Source organism: Mixophyes fleayi, chromosome 4 (genome assembly GCF_038048845.1).
Source record: "Mixophyes fleayi isolate aMixFle1 chromosome 4, aMixFle1.hap1, whole genome shotgun sequence".
NCBI classification, from domain to species: Eukaryota; Metazoa; Chordata; class Amphibia; order Anura; family Limnodynastidae; genus Mixophyes; species Mixophyes fleayi.
The window spans coordinates 197,061,039-197,077,007 of record NC_134405.1 but is presented as its reverse complement, the minus strand read 5'-3'; the positions used below and the strand labels follow the sequence as shown (position 1 = coordinate 197,077,007).

At 41.4% G+C, this 15,969-nt stretch overlaps 1 protein-coding gene across 1 annotated transcript in view; it reads left to right on the top strand.

The window, feature by feature from the left end:
• The window catches only part of SLC38A1 (solute carrier family 38 member 1), a 96,608-nt gene that overhangs the window by 72,484 nt on the left and 8,155 nt on the right, over positions 1 to 15,969 (top strand). The window contains exons 8-11 of the mRNA XM_075209084.1: positions 10,713 to 10,785; positions 11,815 to 11,897; positions 15,593 to 15,651; positions 15,773 to 15,895. Of these exons, the coding sequence (XP_075065185.1) occupies positions 10,713 to 10,785; positions 11,815 to 11,897; positions 15,593 to 15,651; positions 15,773 to 15,895 (338 nt within the window). The remainder of the gene's footprint in view (positions 1 to 10,712; positions 10,786 to 11,814; positions 11,898 to 15,592; positions 15,652 to 15,772; positions 15,896 to 15,969) is intronic.

Genomic DNA, 15,969 nt, shown 5'->3' with positions numbered 1-15,969 from the left:
AAACATGCAACAGCTTGGCTATATACCACAAGCAGATTTTAGTATCACTGATTGAGGAAATCTTAACTTATTGACACCAGCGGTAAGGTGACAATTTGTGCAGAGAATACAATACAAGAGTTGCAAAAACAATAATGATCAGGTTTTCATATCCTTCAGAGGGCAATCAATTCCTATTGATGTGCTGCCGGACATCACCTCGATTTCCGGCTGTGCACATTGCCGTCCAAAATGGTACAGAAACTCTGCTCATTTTCTCCTTGCATCTCTATTCGGTGGAGATTTGAGTGAAAACCACCCCAATGTGTCTCTGCAGACTGTTCCGTAGACATATCACAGCACCTCATGCCAAATTGAATTCTCCCCTTTAAGTTTACTTTTAATTGACAACTTTGTGAAAAATAAAATGGCACAAACCATTTGTAATGACACATATTTTGTGTGTAATGGAAATATACAAGTAGTCTAGAGTAGTAAAGAAAACACTTATCGGAAATTAGGGATTATTGAATGACAACCCTATTCAAGTCAATGTACTGCATCATACATGTAGGATATGTCATGTTTTCTGAAAATAACTATATTTTACTGACTAGTGATAATTTGACACTGAGTGCTCATAGACTTAATGAGTGACATGTGCCCTGGTATGAGTAGGATTCACACTAACAGGGCACATATACAACTCCAGACTCTCTGTAGTATTATGTCTCATCTTTATTGCTTTGATTTTAAAATTGGGATTTATTATTCAGGTAGACGGGCTATTATTATTATTATTATTATAAATTTTTATTTATAGGGCGCCACTAGGTGTCCGTAGCGCCATACAGGGACAAACGAAATTACAATACGAGGTGAGACAGCACAGTACAGTAAACAATAATCACAGTAACTCAGTGAGCTCAAAGCACCGCTAGAGGGGCGGAGGAGGGGAGAGTAGTCCGCCAACGACGGAGTCCAAGAGGGAAGGCACGGATGACAGGGAGACCCCCAAGGGGAGAGGAGGGAGCGAGAGGGGACGCGGGAAAGAGGGTCCTCAAGGAGGAGGGCTAAGTAGCTGGAGAGCAGAGTTAACAGTGGTGAAGACAGGAGGAGAGAATACCCTGCTCAAAGGAGCGTACAATCTAAGGGGTGGGGTAGACAGACAGAGAGACACGGGGGAGAGATGGAGGAACGGAGGATAAGGATAAGGGGGGAGGAAGAGTCAGAAGAAAAGGTAGGAAGTTAAGTGGGAGACTAGAAGGCTTTAAGAAAAAGATGGGTTTTTAAAGCCCGTTTGAAACTGGACAGATTAGGGGAAGTTCTGATGGAGGGAGGGAGCTTGTTCCAGTGGAGGGGGGCAGCACGGGCGAAGTCTTGGATACGCGCGTGGGAGGAGGTGATCAGGGGGGAAGAGAGGCGGTCATTGGCAGAACAGAGAGGGCGGGATGGAGCATGAATAGAGAGGAGGGTGGAGATGTAGGGTGCAGTCGAGTTGGCGAGGGCCTTGTATGTAAGAGTGAGGAGCTTGAACAGGATTCTGTAGGGGAAGGGGAGCCAGTGAAGGGATTGGTAGAGGGGGGAGACAGAAGAGGAGGGGCGAGAAAGGAAGATGAGCTTAGCGGCTGCGTTAAGTACAGATCGAAGGGGAGCGAGATGAGAGTGGGGGAGGCCAGTAAGGAGGAGGTTGCAGTAGTCCAAGCGGGAGATGATCAGAGAGTGAATAAGACATTTGGTGGCATCTTGGGAGAGGAAGGGCCGGATGCGAGCGATGTTGAGCAGCTGGAAGCGGCAGGATTTAGCAAGAGAGAGAATGTGGGGGCCAAAGGAGAGAGAGGAGTCGAGGATGACACAGAGGCAGCGAAGTTGGGGGACAGGGGATATAGAGGTGTTGTCGACAGGGATAAAGAGGTCAGAAGGGGGCGAGGTGTGAGGGGGAGGAAAGACTATGAGTTCAGTTTTGGCAAGGTTAAGTTTGAGGAATCGAGAGGACATCCAGGAGGAGATGGCAGAGAGGCAGGCGGACACCCTAGAGAGGAGGGAGGGAGAGAGATCAGGAGAGGAGAGGTAAAGTTGAGTGTCGTCAGCGTAGAGGTGGTAATTGAGGCCGTAGGAGCTGATGAGTTCACCCAGGGAAGAGGTGTATAGAGAGAAGAGTAAGGGTCCTAAAACAGAGCCCTGAGGTTCCCCGACTGGAAGGGTGGGCGGGGGGGAGAGAGACCCAGAGGTGGTGACGGAGAAGGAACCGTCAGAAAGGTAAGAGGTGAACCAGGACAGGACAGGGCCGGAGAGGCCAAAGGACTGGAGGGTGTGGAGGAGGAGGGGGTGGTCAACGGTATCGAAGGCTGCTGAGAGATCAAGGAGGATAAGAAGGGAGAAGTGGCCCCTGGCTTTAGCAGAGAGGAGATCATTGGTGACTTTAACCAGGGCAGTTTCAGTGGAGTGAAGGGGGCGGAAACCAGACTGGAGAGGATCAAGGAGGGAGTGTTCAGAAAGGTAGGAGGAGAGACGGCTGCAGACGAGCCTCTCGAGAATTTTGGAGGCAAAGGGGAGAAGAGATATGGGGCGATAGTTAGAGGGAGAAGTGGGGTCAAGATTAGGTTTCTTTAGAATGGGGGATACGAGAGCATGTTTGAAGGAGGAGGGGAAGATGCCGGTGGAGAGGGAAAGATTAAAGAGGTGAGCGAGGTGGGAGCAGGTGGTGGGGGAAAGGGAGCGAAGAAGGTGGGAGGGGATGGGATCCAGGGGACAGGTAGAGGGGGGGAGGATGAAATGAGAGAGTGGACTTCCTCGCCCGTGGTGGGGCGGAAAGAGTGGAGGGGAAGGTGGCTAGGGGGGGAGGATGGAAAAGTGGGGGGGGTGGATGAGAGAGTGGAGGAGGAGATTTCAAGTCGGAGGGCCTCAATTTTAGAGGAGAAAAAGGAGGCGAAGTCAGAGGCGGTCAGGGAGGAGGGGGTGGGAGGAGGGGGTGGGGCTAGGAGAGTGCTGAAGGTGGCGAAGAGATGGCGGGGGTTAGAGGATTGGGAAGAGATGAGGGACTTAAAGAAAGATTGTTTAGCGAGTGAGAGGACAGAGCTGTAGGATGCAAGGATGAATTTAAAGTGGAGAAAGTCAGCCAGGGAGCGGGATTTTCTCCAGTGGCGTTCAGCGGTACGGGAGCATTTTTGGAGGAAGCGGGTAAATTTGGAGTGCCAGGGTTGGGGTTTGGAGCAGCGAGGGAGGACGGAGTGGGCAGGGGCGACTGCGTCCAGAGCAGAGGTGAGGGTATGATTGTAGAGGGAGACCGCCTGTTTGGGGCAGGCCAGGGAGGAAAGGGGAGAAAGGAGGGTATCGAGAGAGGAGGACAGAGATGTCGGGTTAAGGGCTAAGGAGGACAGAGATGCCGGGTTAAGGGCTAATAAAGACTATATGTCAGTATGGTAGTAGTAATAAGTTTGGGCTAAGTGACTGACTCACTACAAAATAGCATTGCCTCACAAAACCAAAAAATTAAGGATTTAATCCTTTTGAAAGCAATTGTGGTCAGAGACATGCCGTTGCCAGTCATTCCTTAAATGCCACCAGCCAGAATAACTTAAACAACTATAAAATCCCTTATGTTTTATTTATAAGTATCTCCTATATATCTGACTCATTTATATGTGAGTTGGTATGTTCACTAAAGAAGAGCAATTAGGAGAGGATTTTGTAAAAAAAAGATTAATGATAAAGATTAGCAAGCTTCTAATTAATATACATCAGATCAGTCAAATACTGCTTATCAAGTAGAAAAAACTTAAATGGAGCAGAAAAGCATTAGCCTTAAAAGGTGTATTTCTCACCAACACAAAATAACAATAAAAAAAAGAAATTAATCCCAAAAAGGAGACACCACGTTGCAGCTTTCAATACGAGAATCCCTATCATAATAAATAAAAAAGAACAATAGAAAGCGCAAATTCTAATGACCCCTCCAGTGGCGCATGCAGGGGGGTTTCTGGGTCTCCAGAAACCCCTCCCCTCCGCTAACGATATGCCCCACGTAGCGGCACTGTACTATACAGCAGCCGCGGCGCTGTCAAAGAAGCGTCCGCGGACGCTTCTTTGACAGTGCTGTGGCTGCTGTATAGTACAGTGCTGCCTGCCGAAACGGAGCATGCGCAGCAGCTCTCTCTTTTTTCTTTTTTTTCTTCGGTGGGGGGGAAGGAAACCAATCCTGCGTGCGCCCCTGCCCTCAGTTGAAACAGATTTAGTCAAATAACACACTGTCATTGATAAAAGCACAATAATAATCACCTCAAAATATTTTAATAAAATAATACATTAAAACAAAAAACATAGACCATCAGATACAGATTGATCTGATACCTCTATTGCAAATATCTTGTATTCTCCAAATTCGTGTTTAAAAAGAACACTCCACTTCTTAGCTCAGAGTTTTACAGTAATGAAGAACATTAATATTGCACCATCCAAATATAAACTTGTATAAGCAATAAGTTTACAACTAAAAAAACTTTAAAACACGAGTGTAAATCAATACACCTCAAACAAACAGTTCAATAATTAAGGTACCTGACTTTAAATATTCCACTCTATCTCCTATATATATCTGTTAACTCATTTATATGTGAGTTAGTATTAGGGATGTGCACCGGCGACTTTTGAGGTCTCGTGTTTTGTGTTTTGGATCCGGATTTTCGTTATTTTTGAGGTTCGGATTTGTCTCGCAAAACACTTGACGAAAGGTCTCGGTTCGGATTTAAGGTATTGGATTCGGATTTTTTTTGAAAAAAACATAAAAAGTTTAAAAATCAAGTTTTTGGGCTTATTTTCACTCCTAGGCTATTATTAACCTCAATAACATTCAATAACAAGCATTTCCACTAATTTACAGTGTATTGTGAACACCTCACAATATAGTTATTAGTCCAAAACGTTGCAACAAGGTATCTTTCTGGACTGCGTAGAGGAGTGGGTCACCACAATATATATTAAAAACCCTGAACTTTTATGATTCGCACCAATAATTGTACCTGGACTGCGTAGAGGAGTGGGTCACCACAATATCTTAAAAACCCTGAACTTTTATGATTCGCACCAATAATTGTACCTGGACTGCGTAGAGGAGTGGGTCACCACAATATCTTAAAAACCCTGAACTTTTATGATTCGCACCAATAATTGTACCTGGACTGCGTAGAGGAGTGGGTCACCACAATATATTAAAAACCCTGAACTTTTATGATTCGCACCAATAATTGTACCTGGACTGCGTAGAGGAGTGGGTCACCACAATATCTTAAAAACCCTGAACTTTTATGATTCGCACCAATAATTGTACCTGGACTGCGTAGAGGAGTGGGTCACCACAATATATATTAAAAACCCTGAACTTTTATGATTCGCACCAATAAATGTACCTGGACTGCGTAGAGGAGTGGGTCACCACAATATATATTAAAAACCCTGAACTTTTATGATTCGCACCAATAAATGTATCTGGACTGCGTAGAGGAGTGGGCACTGGGCACCACAATAAAATATATAAAAAACCTTCAACAGATCTGCATTACACTACACATACGGCTGCTCCTCCATCCTCTCCATCATATACATGTTGGAGTTTTAGCGTGTGACAACCTCTTGTTTTTGATAATGTCAGTGCATTTGGAATATTTTTCAATTTGCCCCACACCACTGAATGTACTTTATCTATGATACGCAATACGCATCTATCTATCTTGACTGCGTAGTGTGGTGGCCCCGGTACACAATTTGGTACCGAGGCCACAATATAATTTAAAAACCCTCCACGTGTCGGAATTCCACCAAACAAGTATCTGGACTGCATAGTGGGGTGGCCCCGGTACCCAATTTGATACCGGGGCCACAATACCTCCTCCAAACATGCTCCAGACAATTCGTCATTGACAGACCCCAGACAGACAGGGTCGTAGTGTTATTGTTTGACTTTGTAAACCCAAAAAAATGTCCCTGTTGCACTTGCACATAGTCGTGCAATGAAGACTGACTTTTTCATTTAAAGGCACGATCTTTAAAGTGTCAGAAAGAGAGAGAAGACACAGGAGAGGAGAGTTGTAGCTGGGGACCTGGGGTGGAAGCTCCCAGGCTCCCCCAGCATTGCCTGGAAGTCTGAGCGTGGTGACTGAGCCAGGGCAAGGAATGTGTGCCCTGGATGAGGGGGAGAACTCCATGCCACTATAGTGAACCCAAGAGAGAGGGGGACACTGCACATGGAAGAGGCCCTGGAGTGAGGGCTGCTACAAGAGGCATGGTAGCTGTAGTGTCAGATCCTGAGGCTGAGAGTACACAGAGTGACGTGTCAGAGCACAGGAGACATTATCCCCGCAGAGGAGGGATGAGCTGCAGTTGAGAGGTCTGTTGTTGAAATAGGACATGCACACTTTAACAAACCAATCATTTCAGCGACAGGGCCTACCAAACAACTTTGACTGAAATGATTGGTTTGTTTTGGCCCCCACACCAAAAAAGCTATTCATCTCTCCCTGTACAGACTAAACAGGCTCTACTGAGGCAAGATGTCGTCCTCATCCTCAACCTCTGATTCCTCTCCCCCTACAGTGTGTACTTCCTCCTCATCACACATTATCAATTCGTCCCCGCTGGACTCCACAACCACAGGTCCCTCTGTAGTATCTGGAGGGCAGTGCTGTACTTCATTGAGGAATTGATTATTCATTTTTATAAACATCATTTTTTCAACGTTGTGAGGAAGCAACCTCCTTCGCCGCTCACTGACCAGGTTCCCCGCTGCACTAAAAACTCTTTCCGAGTACACACTGGAGGGGGGACAACTCAGGTAAAATAGAGCCAGTTTGTACAGGGGCTTCCAAACTGCCTTTTGGAGTTCTACCACGTCACTACCTCTAGTTAATTTAGATTGCAAGGCTTGTAAATATAAATACTTTGAAGATAAAAAAAAGCAGGCTGCACAGACTGTGGAGCTAGAAAGTGAAATTAAATGGACCACGTTACTTTGGTGGCTATCTATGCCCCCCCCCCCCCCGCCCTACACTTGTAGTTGAATATAAATAAAGCAGCCTGCATAGACTGTAGAACTAGCAATTCAAATATACAAAGAAATGGACAAAGGCAGTTTGGTATCTGTCTGCATCAGATCCCCTCTCCACTAGGAGTAAAACAGAAAACTTTTCAGCCGTTATATAATCTAGAATATAAATAGAAATTGAGAAATGCAATTTGGTATCTGTCTGCATCATAATCATCAACATCCTCCTCAGCGCCAGCTACATCAATATCCTCCTCCCAGTGTACAACATTCACACCTTCATTAGCCAAATCTGTAACTGGACTGTGGGTGATCCTTCCAGCATATGCAGAGGGCGTGCTGCAAATGCTGGATGGAGTCACCTCTTCCCGTACAGTGATGGGAAGGTCAGGGTTCACAACCACCAACACCCTTGGACTCGCCTTGGGGATTTGTGATGTCATCTGTTTAGAAGGCAGAGTTCTTTGCTGTTTTGTTGTTGTTGCTGACAGCATAACTCTCTTAAATTTTTTGTAGGGGGGGGGAGGAGGGCTTAGATCCTTGGGTGAAGCTGGACCACTAGTCATGAACACGGGACAGGGCCTAAGCCGTTCCTTGCCACTACTTGTCGTAATTGGCATATTGCCAACTTTACGTTTCTCCTCAGATGATTTTAAGTTTCTTTTTTTGCTGTTTTTTGAGAACTTGGGCTTTTTGGATTTTACATGCCCTGTACTAGGAGATTGGGCATCGTGCTTGCCAGACGACGTTGATGGCATTTCATCGTCTATGTCATGACTAGTGGCAGCAGCTTCAGCATTAGGAGGAAGTGGGTCTTGATCTTTCCCTACTTTATCCTCCAAATTTTTGGTCTCCATTATATGTAGCACAAGATACTGCAGAATGTGTGAACTTGGTAATATTGCAGTACCAATGGACTTATACTGCAGGATTGGTTTTGCAAATTTGGTTATAATTATTATATATTTTTTTTTTTTTTAATTTTTTTTTTTTTTTTACTTTTTTTTTATTTTTAAAAAACTTGGGAATAGTGGGGAAATAACTATGCCCTTAGAAGCACAGAGCACAGGACACAGCACCACTGGACTGAACAGGACACGGCACAGGACCCAGCAGCACTACGGAACTCAGCAGGACAGAGCACAGGACACAGCACCACTGGACTGATACTGCAGAATGTGTGAACTTGGTAATATTGCAGTACCAATGGACTTATAATGCTGGATTGGTTTTGCAAATTTGGTTATAATTATTATATTTATTTATTTTTTTTAATTTTTTATTTTTTTTTACTTTTTTTTTATTTTTAAAAAACTTGGGAATAGTGGGGAAATAACTATGCCCTTAGAAGCACAGAGCACAGGACACAGCACCACTGGACTGAACAGGACACGGCACAGGACCCAGCAGCACTACGGAACTCAGCAGGACAGAGCACAGGACACAGCACCACTGGACTGATACTGCAGAATGTGTGAACTTGGTAATATTGCAGTACCAATGGACTTATAATGCTGGATTGGTTTTGCAAATTTGGTTATAATTATTATATTTATTTTTTTTTTTTAATTTTTTATTTTTTTTTACTTTTTTTTTTTTTTAAAAACTTGGGAATAGTGGGGAAATAACTATGCCCTTAGAAGCACAGAGCACAGGACACAGCACCACTGGACTGAACAGGACACGGCACAGGACCCAGCAGCACTACGGAACTCAGCAGGACAGAGCACAGGACACAGCACCACTGGACTGATACTGCAGAATGTGTGAACTTGGTAATATTGCAGTACCAATGGACTTATAATGCTGGATTGGTTTTGCAAATTTGGTTATAATTATTATATATATTTTTTTTTTTAAATTTTTTATTATTTTTTACTTTTTTTTTATTTTTTAAAAACTTGGGAATAGTGGGGAAATAACTATGCCCTTAGAAGCACAGAGCACAGGACACAGCACCACTGGACTGAACAGGACACGGCACAGGACCCAGCAGCACTACGGAACTCAGCAGGACAGAGCACAGGACACAGCACCACTGGACTGATACTGCAGAATGTGTGAACTTGGTAATATTGCAGTACCAATGGACTTATAATGCTGGATTGGTTTTGCAAATTTGGTTATAATTATTATATTTTTATTTTTTTTTAAATTTTTTATTATTTTTTACTTTTTTTTTATTTTTTAAAAACTTGGGAATAATGGGGAAATAACTATGCCCTTAGAAGCACAGAGCACAGGACACAGCACCACTGGACTGAACAGGACACGGCACAGGACCCAGCAGCACTACGGAACTCAGCAGGACAGAGCACAGGACACAGCACCACTGGACTGATACTGCAGAATGTGTAAACTTTGTAATATTGCAGTACCACTGGACTTTTACTGCTGAATGTGTGAACTTGGTAATATTGCAGTACCAATGGGCTTATACTGCAGGATTGGTTGTGAAAATTTTGTGGTAATTAAAAAATATTAAAGTAGTTTTTGGTATTTTTTAAAAAAACTTTTTTTTATTTTTTTAAACACAGGGGAATATTGGGGAAATAACTATGCCCTTAGAAGCACAGAGCACAGGACACAGCACCACTGGACTGAACAGGACACAGCACAGGACCCAGCAGCACCACTGACCTCAGAAGGACAGAGCACAGCACACAGCACCACTGGACTGATACTGCAGAACACAGCACAGCACAGCACAGCACAGCACAGCACAGCACTAAACAGCACAGCACAGCACTAAACAGCACAGAACTAAACAGCACAGAACTAAACAGCACAGAACTAAACAGCACAGAGGACCACCTAACACACCCTCCCTCTACCCTGATCAATGCCCGAGTGAAGATGGCGGCGACTAGCGGGGAATTTATAGGATCCGAGTATCGCGAGATCCGACAACGGGATTATGAGTCAGAGCCTCAGTTTCACTTTTGAATTTGGCGCCAATACCCGGATCTGTCTCGGATCCGACTCGGATCCGCAACGTTCGAGTGGGCTCGGATTTCAGAAATCCGAGTGCGCTCATCCCTAGTTAGTATGTGAATGTTCAGTAAAGAAGAGCAATTAGGAGAGGATTTCATAAAGTACGTTAGTGTTAAAGATTAGCATGGTTTTAATTAATATACATCAGATCAGTCAAATACTGCTCATGTGAATCCAAATGTATTATAAACCAATTTACCATACAAAGAGTACCCAGATGTCCTAATTTTTTCTCACATCTGTATAGTACATATTACTTGAAATTGCACGGTTGCATCATACCAGATATGCACAAAGTATTTCTTATCAGAAATATTTCTGAAAGCACTAGCTGGTCAAAACAACATTTGAAACCAATATGGGAACAGAGATGTATCAGATATAATAGTGAAGGAACCTGTCTGCAAGGCTGAAATTGAAAGGGGCATATTCAATTATTAAAAAAAATCCCAGCGAGATGCCTTTGGAATGGCGGTGAGACACCTCGCACAGATTTTTTTTTTTTACAGAAGTAACGCTGAATTTTGCTCACACCCCATAGTGGTGCAAGCAAAAACTTGCATTACTTTTTACCGTAATATTGGTAAAAAAAATGTATCCGCGATGTTCTTAGGGACATCATGGGCAATTGAATCTGCCCCAAAATGTTAATTTACTATATTATGGTTTAATAACTTTTTGTTTTGTGTTTCTCTCTTTACAGCAATGTTGAGTTATCTGTTCATAGTAAAAAATGAATTACCTACTGTCATAGAGTTCCTGACAGGAAACAAAATGTAAGTTAACTGAGATTTATGCATTACTTTGTAGTATATTACAATGTTTACATTTGTTAAGTGATTGTTTTTGGTGGGATAATTTATTTACTGTAACCTCATGTATAGTATTCACATGACATGATCACAAACTAGTATGAAGGATATCATACTTATGTATCTGCTCTTTGTAGTGTGTGTTTGAACAGTATTATACTGCTCTAGATACCTCCAGTTGCTTTTTACAGAATACAGTCCCAGAGCTAAGCCAGTGTGTCCTGTTCAGTTGCAGGATCTGGGCACATGGCAGATCAAATACAATAAATGTGTTAAATGGACCTCTTGTGACCTTAACTTACATAACTCATTGTCCTAGTGCATGAAACATCCAGCTCAACAATTAGCAATGATTTGGCTGTTTTCCCCAATATCTATAGACAGGCTTTCAGCACTGGAGACCTATAAAGTCTTCTGCCGCATGTGATCCACATATTAGAAGTAAATTGATAGAATATGGTTTTCCTTCAATACATAGAATAAAATTAAAGAAGATCATCTTAAAAGTTAATCTAGATGTGTAGAGGGCTCAATCCCTCTTGCCAATTAGAAGCTGTAATTTAGAGGAGAATATATGTCATTACTCTACACAATTCATACCTGCCTCAGCTAAGCTTCACAGAATTATGTGCTTTGCATCTCATGGCTACAGGATCATTCTAATCCAAGTGTCTTCTCCTATGCAACAGATAACTAACTAATCTATCACACACAAAGACTACAGACAGAACTTAAATTAAAACCCACTGCAGACAGTAAAGAGAACAAACAATCGCATCAGTGATGCCCCGTTCCCACACACTTTTCTATGAAATGGGCTGGATCCAGGAGAGAGGACCGAACTTCCCGAAATTTAGGAGTAGGCAACAGTGATGTATGGCAGTTTGAAAACCGCACAGTACCTCAGTATAGTAAATGCTAGCCTAAATGTCTTAAGTGTTGTGAACATATTGAGCCTCTTTAAGTCACCAATATTTTCAATTTGCCTTACAGGCCATGGTATCTGGATGGTTGTTTTCTCCTGGTTTACGTAACTATTGGAATCATACTTCCATTGTGTCTTCTCAAGAATTTAGGTATTGCATATAATTATCAAGAAATATATTTTTGTATTCTTGCTCAGGTGGCAGGTAAACTGGAAGGAAGGATCATGGGAATGCAATATTAATACCAGCAGTTATTACCACATTATACATGAATTTAAACTAAATATAGCTGTGGAAAATAGGCATGGCAAGTGTCAAAAGTGTAACTTAAAAGGTGATCATCCACGTAATTTTGTTTTAGATTGGTACTACCCAAAGTTGATGATAATATGATTTCCAAATCATTAAAAAACATTTAATTTGTTCAGCTCCTCTGCAGGACTACAATGTAAACTGTGTTTTATGTATCACATTTGTGTCAATAGTGACCAATGGTGCTGGCTATCTGCAAGTCTGTTCTAGAAGAATGAGTCATTGGGCTGTCAGAGCATGGGTTCAGCCTGTATCTCCTGAACACAAATAAATGTGTATACCAGTTTTAAAGCAGCATTCTAGGTTCATTGTTACATTTTCACTGAGCTGCTCCTTCCCCTTAGTGGAGCTCTGAGAACCGAATGCCGGGGCTCCTCTGTTTCCGTAGTATAGCAATGAAAAAAAGTTATTTGTTTGCCATTCTAAAATGGCAATTGAAAATGGCTGTTAACCCCTTTTCGTAGATGCTGAACTACAGAAACAGAGTAGCCTGGCAAAAAAAAAAAAAATGTGCAATTGCTAAGACCGCTAAAGAGAAGAGGAAGCTCAGTGAAAATTAAACTTCCTTAAACAGCTTTAAACTGCTGTGATATGTGTTATACTTCCATCATAGACTGCTGTAGAATTGTCCTATTAATTTCAACCGAGAGATATAAATTGAAATAAAAATTGGCAGAGTTGTCTCTGAAGGAGAAATCCCATTAGAATATATACAGCATGGCCCTGTTTGACCTGGATACTCACTGATAATCTGGACAGGTGCATACCTTCCAACTGTCAAAATTTAGGTGGTACAGTCCTGATCTGTGGGCTCTGTCCCACTGTCTCAGGGTCAGAAAAATGGTAGTATCTCCAATTCACTACTTCCTGCTTAACAATGGTGGTAATCGTTTTAATGATTAGCAGAAATCCGACAACGTGGAGGCCTACAAATAAAATCTGAATTTACCAAAAACCGATTGCAATATAAAGAAACTTACTTGAAACCTGATGTTGCAGATCTCCGATGGCAGCAGCATGCTGACAGCTAGTTATTGCGAATGGACAGCTCTCCGGCACTACACTTTGACGTCATCGCGACCTCTATCAATGGTAATTTAAAGCGGCAATGTCAAATTAAGTGTTTAAACACTTAACCTGCGGGGTCCCGACATTGCCACTTTAAATGTGGAAATTAATGGGTGTTTGGAGGTTGTAAGGGACAGCCTTACGCTTCAGAAGCACTAGACAGTCCCACAAGGTGTGGACACATCCTTATTTCAGTGTGGCCACACCACTTGTACCAATTCCAGATGCTCCAAAGTTGAGAGGTATGAAATTACAGCTCAAATACTATGGTGCATAAATGATTGGAAACTGGAAATAATGTTTGAATGTACTCTTCTTTGAGATGAGCAATATTTTCAAAACTGTTGCACAGAATATTCACCTTATTCTTAATTTGCAAAATTTGCACATTTCACAGGGGGAATGTGGCCTCGGGTGTTCACAGCCCTATGTCCACTACACCACACAGTAGAATGAATTGCCCATTGTAATCCCAACTCTATTTATACAATAAATCTGTGATATGCAATTTTACAAATACAGTGTAGAATGGCATTCCAATGGCAAAGCAAGAGTAAAACGTGTATTTTACTATTGTGAAATGGCCTGTTCCTCTGCAAAATATGATTTGTGCAAAATGTCACTGCCTCTTCCTTTATATCTACTTATGTGCTATTGCAACACATGTACAAGCAAGGGACTGTGTGTAATAGGCATTTTATAGGTGTTTCCTCTGTCTGGTAAGCAGGTGAGGGGTTGATTTCAGTTGCATGTGCAATGGGAAAATGATGATTACTGGTGCAGGTCTGAGCAATCATAGCCATGTAGAAGTGTAATATACAATATGGTGAAGGAGAATAATGGTATTTTTTTCTCCATGATTAATGCACTATTTTTAATCTCTAATTTTTATTTAAGCTCTTAATATTGTGTATGTTTGAGAAATACAAAATGCTATTGCAGTACATTTATATCTTAAGGTGTGACCAGGAAAGGCTATGAATGTTAAAAATCTATGTGACATGTTCAGTATTAAAACTTGAAAAACATACCTGATATGGCATATGCTGCTAGAAGAAATGACATGACTCTTGAAAGACAACTAAACATAAAACATAAACATTGCCTTTCATGAAAGAGCTACTAATTAGTTTAACAAATATATACAGGTATTCCTCACTTAACAACCTACCCATTTAATGACCACTCGGAGTTACGACCAGGTTCTCCCTGGGTCCTCATTGTTATAATTGCTGCTGTTTGTAGAGCTTTACTGTACACATGTTTATTTTCTGTTATGCAGTGTTATGTAATGTAAAGCAAACTAACAAAATACAGTTTTCTTTAGTCTATTTCTTCATTCAGAATCAATAAAAATGATTACAATACATGTAGGTGCATATAACAGTACTGTTCTCACTTAGCGACCAATTCGCTTAACGACCTAGTCGTAGGAACGGAACTCGGTCGTTAAGTGAGGAGTACCTGTATGTAAAAGTCCCCATAGTATCACAGAACTGGAGATGTTTGAAATTGTATTTACATTTGCTTACAGTTGAGCTATGATGGTCTGTTATTCGCCATTTTCTGCAGAAAACAACTAAAAGAGGCTGATTTTCCGTGTCCGTCAATGGGATTAGTGACATGAAGTAAAGAAAAATGTATCCCCATGTTCCAAATGTTAGATTGTGATAAGCTTATTGTGATTAACATTGACTTACATATTTAGAATGTTATTAGTGACTTTATGTTATAAGCCAGTTTGTATTGTTGAGTGATCCATTATCTCTGTGTCTTGGCAATCTTCATCTGGTGTGCTTAATAACACACTGCCAATAGCGTGTGCCATGTACCAACTGCTTAGATATTTGTTAGCCAAACACCTACATATTTAGCATATCATTGCACTTTGTGCCATGAAAATCCAAACTAGATGTGATCATGTAGAAACAAAATCCATCTTAACAGATGCCAAATGGTGCATGTTTGAGGTCATTGTTTGGTCACTTGGAGCATGTTCATGTGTCACAGGATCATTCAGCCTTGTGTCTGAACAACTCTACATGCGTGGCCAAATTGCTTGCAAATCTATTTTCTTGACAGTCAGAGCAATTTCTGGTTCACTTATACTAGAGTGTCCAGTGCTAAAATATCTAATAAGTTGTCATGGCTTACAGAAATGTTATGAAATATACCACTGATTAGTTATATTGGAATATACAGTATTGTGATTGAAACATATATAAAACCTATTAACACCCGTGGGCTGTAATTATTTTGATAGGTTTAAGGTTAAAATCTTCTGAATAGTGAAAAAGTATAAGTGGGAAGTACAACTTTGCCTTCCAATATACAGTATTGTGTACTTAATGACTTGTGATATGTGAGGCAGGTATTATAGTGATATTACATATGGTATATTTTAATGTGAAATGTTAGATTACATTTATAAACAATAACATGAGCAATGTCTTTGATCCATACAGGGTACCTGGGCTACACCAGTGGGTTCTCCCTGACTTGTATGTTTTTTTTCCTTGTTGTGGTAAGTTCTAAAAATGTCAGTCATTGATCAGTAGCATATCTTTGTCATGTCAACCAGTGATCAATGTGCATAATTCATTGTTTGCTTTTTCCCTTTTTTTTCTGTTTTGGTTACAATACAGGTTATCTACAATAAATTTAAAATTCCGTGCCCATATGATAGTATCAATGGAACTGTGAACAGCTTACACAATGCAACAATGGAGGGAACGTGTACACCAAAGTATTTTACATTCAATTCCAAGGTGATACTGTGTTTTCTCATTCTGTGATGATTGTTTATTAATTACATTTTAGTTGTCTTTTTCTAGTGATATAA